Below are 10,277 nucleotides of genomic sequence, written 5' to 3' on the forward strand. Positions count from 1 at the left end.
AGGGGAGTGGAAATCTGGAACTCTCTCCCCCAAAACGCTGTTGAGGCTGGGAGTCAATTGAAAATTTCAAAACTGAGATTGATAGATTTTTGATTGGGTGAGGGTATTAAGGGTTACGGAACCAAGGCGGGGAGATGGAGTTAAGATACAGACGAGCCATGATCTAATTGAATGGCGGAACAGGCTCGAGGGGCTGAATGGCCTCTTCCTGTTCCTAAGTCCCTAATTCTTTCTACTGTTTCCCTGACTCAACAATCATCACACCAGATATCAGTCTACAAGTTGAACATTTATTAAAGAGTGAAAATAAAAACAGATTCACGACTAATTGTTAGACAGCAGGACACAGTTATCACAATTACACTTCATTTTATTCCTGCACGGTGGGTCGTAGTAGGTTGAGATAGGGAACAGAGAGATGGAGAGAGACACCGAGCTAAATGTGCAGAGCACAGGCCAACAGCAAACACACTCACCGGCCGGCAGCATAGGTCAGAGGATCGGGGCAACGTGATCTGCTCAGGCATTGGGTAAGGTTGCTCACCACGGCCGTGACCTCAGAAAATGTGCCCCACTGTTTTAACTAGTGAGCAGTGTGAGCGGTTCAGAGTTATTGCCAGCTTTATTAGTACAAGGATTAAAGATGGGATAGATTTTCTCGGTGAATGTGTCGGTGAAAGTGTACAGGTGAGACATGTCATCGGCATTGTAAAATAACACCTGTCCTCCCTCATAGTCCAGGTAAACCCCCAACTTCCGGGGTTTCACTTCCAGATGGGAGGTGGCGTTTGGAATTTTCAATGATTTGTAGTCAGGAAGCAGGCCGATCACCCAATATCCATTCTCAGGGGAAGGTATGATGTCTCCCTTCCTGTTGACAGACTCTGAGCAAATACCCACAACCCAGTGAGTCTTGTTTCCAAGGCCCACCTCCCAGTAGTGTCTCCCTGAGGTGAAACCCATTGAGCTCAAAACGTACCAGGCAGAATCAAATCTTTCCAGCTGATCAGGAAGTTCCCTCTTCTTTTTCCTCAAATACACACTCGTCAGATCCTGAGATAAGACGAGTTGATTGTTTGCCGTCTCTGGGTCGAGGGTCAGGGACGTTGGGACTGAAACAGAACATGAATGGGAAGCTGTTACCATGAGAGAAACCAGGACTTGAATCACGAGATCTGTACAGGCGACGATGGGCCATCACCACTTCCCTCAGCCCGAGAGCTGTGGAGCCCCAGCGACAGGGAATCTGAAGGGATTCCTCACCTTTCAACCCTCACCTTTGAACCCTCACCCTATTTACACAGTGCAGGTTTTCGTCAATCTACTTAAAATAAAGATCTCGCTCCAGGACAAGGCCTCAGTTATCAGGAGCTGTAGGACCTCCGATTCCCTCCCTGAGCCCAGCCTGCTGGATTCTGGCAATTTTTGGGCGGTGGGGACACCATTTCTAATGGATGAACGGGACTGAAGAGGCAACAGTTCCATTTCCATCTACATGGCAACCAATGGGGAGTCTGGAAACATGTTAATTTATTCTAGGTGTGGATCCATGGAGCTAAATATTCTCCCGGCAACTCTACTCACTCATGAAAGGAGAAGTTCCTGGGGCAAATTCAGCTCCTAATAACAGGGACTGAGTTCAGTTGGCTGAATAAAATGGCTGCTTGCGTTTACATGAGCCCTAAACTTCTTGGCAGCTCCCCCGGACTCCTTGTCGGCTCCCTCGGAAACAGTTCCTGCGAGCTGCAAGGGGTGGAACTTTGACCTGCCCCTCACGAGGCGAATGATGGAGCTGAGGCTGGACCAAAAGGGTGAGGCCTCCCTAAGAATGGGAGTTCCCATTCCTTGGCCATGGAAGGGGACGTGACGTAGTCGTGGGAGCTGGTACACTGAGCGAGACGCAGTGTGTCAGACTCCATGAGGGCGCACGTGGGCCCCACCGGTGGCCTGGTAAGCCAATCAGAAGAGTGCCGAGGTCATCTGATGTCCCTCAGAAGCAGACCCCTCCATACACTGAATATCATTAACCCGGTGGGAGAAATGGACCCAGTAATATACAGATAACGATACCTGGTGTCATCCATTGCATCAAACGTCATTAGTCATATGAATAACAGTGGGGAGAAGGTGATATACAATGGACGATACCTGGTGAAATCACTGCTCTCATTTCCTTCCACACCTTGACGTATTTCAATGGTCCACCAACTATATCCACAGGTAGCTCGGCGGAGAAAGCTCCAGGCTTGTGAACCTCGATCTCGCACCTGTAAAACGGGGCTGGGAATCAGTCAGAGTTCGAGAGAGAGAGAGCGGCCATCAGATCACAGACGGCTTCTTTAAATCTGCTCACCTGTTCAAAAGGGCTTGAATGTCCTGAGAGGAAAGAAACAGAATGAACGTTACTGAATCAGATTGAAGAGCTGCTGCTACAAATCTCTAGGAGAAACTATAAAGAGGGACGGAATCGAGACACCAAGGAATCGGTCAGAAAAGGACGCGGCAATTTTAACTAACTGTTGGATTTATTTCCAACTGTTGCAGAATAACTTTGGAGGGATCAATTTGTGCTCCATAAGATAAAGGATACTATTGGGTTTCAACTCCCACTCCAGGGACTTCAGCTCGTAATCCAGGCGGACATTTCAGTGCAGTACTGAGGGAGTGCTGCACTGTCAGAGGTGCCGTCTTTCAGATGAGACGTTAAACCGAGGCCCAGTTCACCTTCTCAGGCGGACGTAAAAGATCCCACAGCAATCTTCGAAGAAGAGTATGGGCGTTCTCCCCAGTGTCCTGGCTAATATCTACCCCCCAAACCAACACCTAAATTATCTGGTCATTTGTTTTATTGCTGTTTGTGGGAGCTTGCTGTGCGCAAATTGGTTTCTTACATTACAACAGCGACTAGATCAAAAATACTTTGTCGGTTGTAAAGCGCTTTGGGACATCATGAGGCCATGAAAGGCACAATATGAAGAAAGACTCGGTAACTATAATGAACTGTTAGATTTATTTCCAACTGATCCTGAGTAATGTTTGAAGATAAAATTGAGTGGTCGATAAGACAAAGGATACCAGTGTTGGAGAATGGAGGAACATGGGGGACAAAGCATGCAACCCCCAGCCCAAGATTTTGCTTCCATTAACATTGACTTGGAGCACAAAGGCAGACGATTTAACCGTGCATTTTCCAGTTTAGAGTCAGCATCAAGTACTCCCAGGGTCAGGAACAGCAGAGCCAATGGCAGAGCAAAGCCCTACCAACTCCGCCTCAATGACGCACCTTAACCCCATCCTCAGAAGAGCCCAACCTGCACCAGTGTGAACTTCTCCACTTCCGACTCCCTGAGTCCAATCGCCAATCAGAGCCACTGTTACACTGTGTGTAGGAACTGCACGGAGATTCCCTCACCTCAGTGCCCATTGGACCCTTACTGACAGCAGAAAGAGGAGATCTCCATTCCACCAATCAGATTGGGGCCAAGCCCAGGCCCAGAGGTGAAAGGTCGGTGTGTTAACCCATTGCCGCCCAATCCCTGAGTCCCCCGAATGTTGGAGTGTTTCTATTGAACTGATCTCACTGAGGGAGATGGTTTGATCCCATTTACCCTTTAGATCAATCCCAATAAGAGATATTTCATTGTCCGCTTGCATTCCCTGTACAAGGAGCAGAAACATTTGTACCTTGAGGAACTCTGGGGCTTTTTGTATCTCCAGCCTCGCTTTTAGATCTCTTATCACTCCTTCAAGAGAAGACATTTCATCCAAAGTGCTCGTTAAATAGTTTCCCATTTCTTCTAATATTTTATCTGTTTTTCGCTCCAGCTCTGCTTTCATCAGCTCCTCCCTCTCAGACAGGAACTTGTGCATCTTTCCAAATTCAGTATTGATTTCAGTTCTCAGAGCGTCAACGTGGGCCTGGAACAGATTGAACACAGAACGGGACAGACAAGATTCAAAGCCTCGTGTCCAAGGATTCCAAGTGCCCTCTACAGAATTAAAGCTTTTATCCAGTATGGATCTGTCACATTTCAAAGTGTCACATTGTGTGTCACACTGTACATCGCTCCTAATGTCACATTGTGTTTCACACTGTACATCACACCTAATGTCACACTGTGCGTCACACTATACATCGCTCCTAATGTCACACTGTGGGTCACACTGCAGATCACACCTAATGTCAAACTGTGCGTCACACTGTACATCACACCTAATGTCACATTGTGTTTCACACTGTACATCACACCTAATGTCACACTGTGCGTCACACTATACATCGCTCCTAATGTCACACTGTGGGTCACACTGCAGATCACACCTAATGTCAAACTGTGCGTCACACTGTACATCACACCTAATGTCAAACTGTGCGTCACACTGCACATCACTCCTAACGTCATATTGAGTGTCACACTGTACATCACACCTAATGTCACATTGAGTGTCACACTGTACATCACACCTAATGTCACACTGTGTGTCACACTGTACATCGCTCCTAATGTCACACTGTGTGTCACACTGTACATCACACCTAATGTCACATTGTGTGTCACACTGTACATCACACCTAATGTCAAACTGTGCGTCACACTGTACATCACACCTAATGTCAAACTGTGCGTCACACTGTACATCACTCCTAATGTCACATTGTGTGTCACACTGTACATCGCTCCTAATGTCACATTGAGTGTCACACTGTACATCACACCTAATGTCACATTGTGTGTCACACTGTACATCGCTCCTAATGTCACATTGCGTGTCACACTGTACATCACACCTAATGTCACACTGTGTGTCACACTGTACATCACACCTAATGTCACATTGTGTGTCACACTGTACATCACACCTAATGTCACACTGTGTGTCACACTGTACATCACACCTAATGTCACACTGTGTGTCACATTGCACATCACACCTAATGTCACACTGTGTATCACACTGTACATCACACCTAATGTCACACTGTACATCACACCTAATGTCACACTGTGTGTCACACTGCACATCACACCTAATGTCACACTGTGTATCACACTGCACATCACACCTAATGTCACACTGTGTGTCGCACTGTACATCACACCTAATGTCACATTGTGTGTCACACTATACATCACACCTAATGTCACATTGTGTGTCACACTGTACATCACACCTTACATCACTCCTAATGTCACATTGAGTGTCACACTGTACATCACACCTAATGTCACATTGTGTGTCACACTGTACATCACACCTAATGTCACACTGTGTGTCACACTGTACATCACACCTAATGTCACACTGTGTGTCACACTGTACATCACACCTAATGTCACACTGTGTGTCACTCTGCACATCACACCTAGTGTCACACTGTACATCACACCTAATGTCACATTGTGTGTCACACTGTACATCACACCTAATGTCACATTGTGTGTCACACTATACATCGCTCCTAATGTCACATTGTGCATCACACTGTACATCGCTCCTAATGTCACATTGTGTGTCACACTGTACATCACACCTAATGTCACACTGTGCATCACACTGTACATCACACCTAATGTCACACTGTGTGTCACACTGTACATCGCTCCTAATGTCACACTGTGTGTCACACTGTACATCGCTCCTAATGTCACACTGTGTGTCACACTGTACATTACACCTAATGTCACATTGTGTGTCACACTGTACATCACACCTAATGTCACACTGTGTGTCACACTGTACATCGCTCCGAATGTCACACTGTGTGTCACACTGTACATCACACCTAATGTCACACTGTGTGTCACACTGTACATCGCTCCTAATGTCACACTGTGTGTCACACTGTACATCGCTCCGAATGTCACATTGTGTGTCACACTGTAAATCACACCTAATGTCACATTGTGTGTCACACTGTACATCACACCTAATGTCACACTGTGTGTCACACTGTACATCGCTCCTAATGTCACACTGTGTGTCACACTGTACATCGCTCCTAATGTCACATTGTGTGTCACACTGCACATCACACCTAATGTCACACTGTGTGTCACACTGTACATCACACCTAATGTCACACTGTGTGTCACACTGTACATCGCTCCTAATGTCACATTGTGTGTCACACTGCACATCACACCTAATGTCACACTGTGTGTCACACTGTACATCACACCTAATGTCACACTGTGTGTCACACTGTACATCACACCTAATGTCACACTGTGTGTCACACTGTACATCGCTCCTAATGTCACCCTGTGTGTCACACTGTACATCACACCTAATGTCACACTGTACATCACTCCTAATGTTACACTGTGCGTCACACTGCAGATCACACCTAATGTCAAGCTGTGCGTCACACCGTATTTCACTCCTAATGTCACAATGTGCGTCACAATGTACATCACACCGTTCATCACACCTAATGTCACACTGTGCGTCACACTGTACATCACACCTAATGTCACACTGTGCGTCACACTGCAGATCACACCTAATGTCAAGCTGTGCGTCACACCGTATTTCACTCCTAATGTCACAATGTGCGTCACAATGTACATCACACCGTTCATCACACCTAATGTCACACTGTGCGTCACACTGTACATCACACCTAATGTCACACTGTGCGTCACACTGTACATCACACCTAATGTCACACTGTGCGTCACACTGTACATCACACCTAATGTCACACTGTGCGTCACACTCTACATCACTCCTAATGTCACATTGTGTGTCAGATTGTACATCACACCTAATGTCACATTGTGTGTCAGATTGTACATCACACCAAATGTCACAGTTTGTCACACGTGCTTGACTGGATAAAAAGATTCATAAAACAAACAACAAATAACAACTCACTGCTAACTGAACAATTTAACTGAATAATGGATACCCGGGAGTGAGTTACAAACTGGAATCTAATCGAGGGGTTCAGATGGTTTATATATAGAATAATGGATACCTGGGAGTGAGTTACAGACTGGAATCTAATCGAGGGGTTCAGATGGTTTATATATAGAATAATGGATACCTGGGAGTGAGTTACAGACTGGAATCTAATCGAGGGGTTCAGATGGTTTATATATAGAATAATGGATACCTGGGAGTGAGTTACAGACTGGAATCTAATCGAGGGGTTCAGATGGTTTACATATAGAATAATGGATACCCGGGAGTGAGTTACAGACTGGAATCTAATCGAGGGGTTCAGATGGTTTATATATAGAATAATGGATACCCGGGAGTGAGTTACAGACTGGAATCTAATCGAGGGGTTCAGGTGGTTGAAATATAGAATAATGGATACCCGGGAGTGAGTTACAGACTGGAATCTAATCGAGGGGTTCAGATGGTTTATATGGAATAATGGATACCCGGGAGTGAGTTACAGACTGGAATCTAATCGAGGGGTTCAGATGGTTTATATATAGAATAATGGATACCTGGGAGTGAGTTACAGACTGGAATCTAATCGAGGGGTTCAGATGGTTTATATATAGAATAATGGATACCTGGGAGTGAGTTACAGGCTGGAATCTAATCGAGGGGTTCAGATGGTTTATATAAAGAATAATGGATACCTGGGAGTGAGTTACAGACTGGAATCTAATCGAGGGGTTCAGATGGTTTATATATCGAATAATAGATACCTGGGAGTGAGTTACAGACTGGAATCTAATCGAGGGGTTCAGATGGTTTATATATAGAATAATGGATACCCGGGAGTGAGTTACAGACTGGAATCTAATCGAGGGGTTCAGATGGTTTATATATAGAATAATGGATACCTGGGAGTGAGTTACAGACTGGAATCCAATCGAGGGGTTCAGATGGTTTATAAATAGAATAATGGATACCTGGGAGTGAGTTACAGACTGGAATCCAATCGAGGGGTTCAGATGGTTTATATATAGAATAATAGATACCTGGGAGTGAGTTACAGACTGGAATCCAATCGAGGGGTTCAGATGGTTTATATATGCAATAATGGATACCCGGGAGTGAGTTACAGACTGGAATCTAATCAATGGTTGATTACTAACAGTGTCAGATTTTGGTATATTTGGTATTTTTGCCAGATAAGGAGTTGTGTATAATTGATATTTAAATGATGATATCGAGGGAACATCCCACAGCAACGCGTGAGGGGAGGGAGGATGTGAGTTCGGACCAGTTGGTGGAGTCTTGCTTCTCATGTACCAGTTCAGGGGAAATATTGGAATCCCAGTCAGACCTTCCTGTGAACCATCCAGACACTTCTCTCCGGATGGTTCCATACGTTTGGGAACAGCAAGAGACAGTTTCCAGGGGTCCCTAACCAGTGGTTAATCTTCAGTTTGTAGCAAACCCTGGAGAGGATCAAAAGTCAAGTTGCTGGCTAAGAGATGGGAGCTCGTGTTCTGGACAGACAGTTATAGAAGTCCTGCTGAGAGAGACAGACGGGGCTAAGATGTCCTTAATACAAAGACGACCAATTTTTTTGTTCAGATAAATTAATTTTGCCTGCTAACGGGAACAGCGCTGCATGCTTAATATTATTGTCTTTGTTATGCGGACGTTTGGAATCGGATGGATGAAGCAAATATCAACCTTCTTATATTGTTACAATAATTAACAATTTACAAACGGTCCCTTACACTGCAGTTCAGGTAGCGGCCATCAGCGTGCTGGGACAGACAGTAAAACTCTCTCAATGTGTCATTCGGTCAGTCACAAACCCCCCAAAAGACACCCCCCTACCTTTATCTGTAAGATCCCAATCTCTCCTTCCACTTTCCACTGAAAAATGAGATCCGTTTGCTGTTGCAGAAACCCCAATGATTTTTCCAACTTTGCCTGATGGACAAAAAAAAACACATGGGCTTTGAGAAAGGAAAGCATTCCGAGGGCCCTCCTGACACTCGGTGGTCCTAAAGGTGGGAGGGGAATGGAAGAGGAAATCAGGAGACAGATGAGGGAGATGAGTTCGGAACAACAGAATTATTGTTCTGGGTGATTTTAATGTGAGTTACCTTCATTGACTGGGACATGAAGCTCTTTCAAAGAGCCAGCACAGGCACAATGGGCCGAATGGCCTCCTTCTGTGCTGTATGATTCTAAGATAGGGAGTAAAAAAATGGAAAGGGGAAGATGATTCTGAAGTTCCGACTGTTCCACCACAACTAAATGTTTACATATAAAACGACAATAATTTTAATTCTGGCCACATGTTGGTAGTTTTACTGAGGGGGGGGGCACCTATTCAGTGCCAATTTCTGGAGATGGTAGGTGTCTATAAATAAAGTAGAAACTGCCCTTTGAGTCTAGATGTCGGGATGAGCCCATTGCCCTGTTCAGTGATCCGGTACCTTGTATATCTGGGCTGCCTCCTTTACAGGGATCACCCTGTGCGTTCGATGCTCTGAGCTCCAGCAATCCACACAGATCGCCTCCTGCCCCTCTTCGCAGAACATCTTCAGCTTCTCCCCGTGTTCCTCGCAGTAAAACTCCTCCTCCCGCTCTGCTGCCTTCACCTTTAGCAGTCTGACCTGCTCCACCACGTTGCCCAGGGTCCGAGCTGGACTCGTGTTTCTCTGGGTGAAGACCCGCCGACACTGGGGGCAGGAGACATCTCCCGGGACCTCCTCCCAACTCCGAGAGATGCAGGATCTGCAGAAGTGATGCTCACATTCCAGAGACACTGGGTCGGTGAACAGCTCCAGGCAGATGGGACAGGTTAGTTCATGTGTTAGATCTGCAGACGCCATCTCAATGCGCACAGCCTCTCTCTCTCCCTGTCCAGTACTTTCAGTTTCAATTCTTGATCACTTCCTGGCTTTGACTTCCCGTGATCAGGGACTAAACGATATTACTTGTCAACTGCAAGAACCTGAACTTTGTCCAGGACAAAGCAGCCCGCTTGATTGTCACCCCATCCACCACCCTAAAAATTCACTCCCTTCACCACCGGCGCACAGTGGCTGCAGTGTGTACCATCCACAGGATGCACTGCAGCAACTCGCCAAGGCTTCTTCGACAGCAAACCCGCGACCGCTACCACCTAGAAGGACAAGGGCAGCAGGCACATGGGAACAACACCACCTGCACGTTCCCCTCCAAGTCAAACACCATCCCGACTTGGAAATATATCGCCGTTCCTTCATCGTCGCTGGGTCAAAATCCTGGAACTCCCTTCCTAACAGCACTGTGGGAGAACCGTCACCACACGGACTGCAGCGGTTCAAGAAGGCAGCTCACCACCACCTTCTCAAGGGCAA

At 46.1% G+C, this 10,277-nt stretch overlaps 1 protein-coding gene across 1 annotated transcript; it reads right to left on the reverse strand.

The window, feature by feature from the left end:
• Positions 1–270: 270 nt before the first annotated feature.
• On the reverse strand, positions 271–9,797 carry LOC137305218 (zinc-binding protein A33-like). The gene is made up of 6 exons (XM_067974059.1): positions 9,369–9,797; positions 8,761–8,856; positions 3,685–3,918; positions 2,354–2,376; positions 2,149–2,267; positions 271–1,112 (listed from the first exon to the last, which is right to left on the reverse strand). Exons 1-6 carry the CDS (start codon positions 9,765–9,767, stop codon positions 580–582), a joined length of 1,404 nt encoding a protein of 467 aa, XP_067830160.1. The 5' UTR covers positions 9,768–9,797; the 3' UTR covers positions 271–579.
• Positions 9,798–10,277: the final 480 nt, after the last annotated feature.

Source organism: Heptranchias perlo, chromosome 39 (assembly GCF_035084215.1).
Source record: "Heptranchias perlo isolate sHepPer1 chromosome 39, sHepPer1.hap1, whole genome shotgun sequence".
Lineage (NCBI taxonomy): Eukaryota > Metazoa > Chordata > Chondrichthyes > Hexanchiformes > Hexanchidae > Heptranchias > Heptranchias perlo.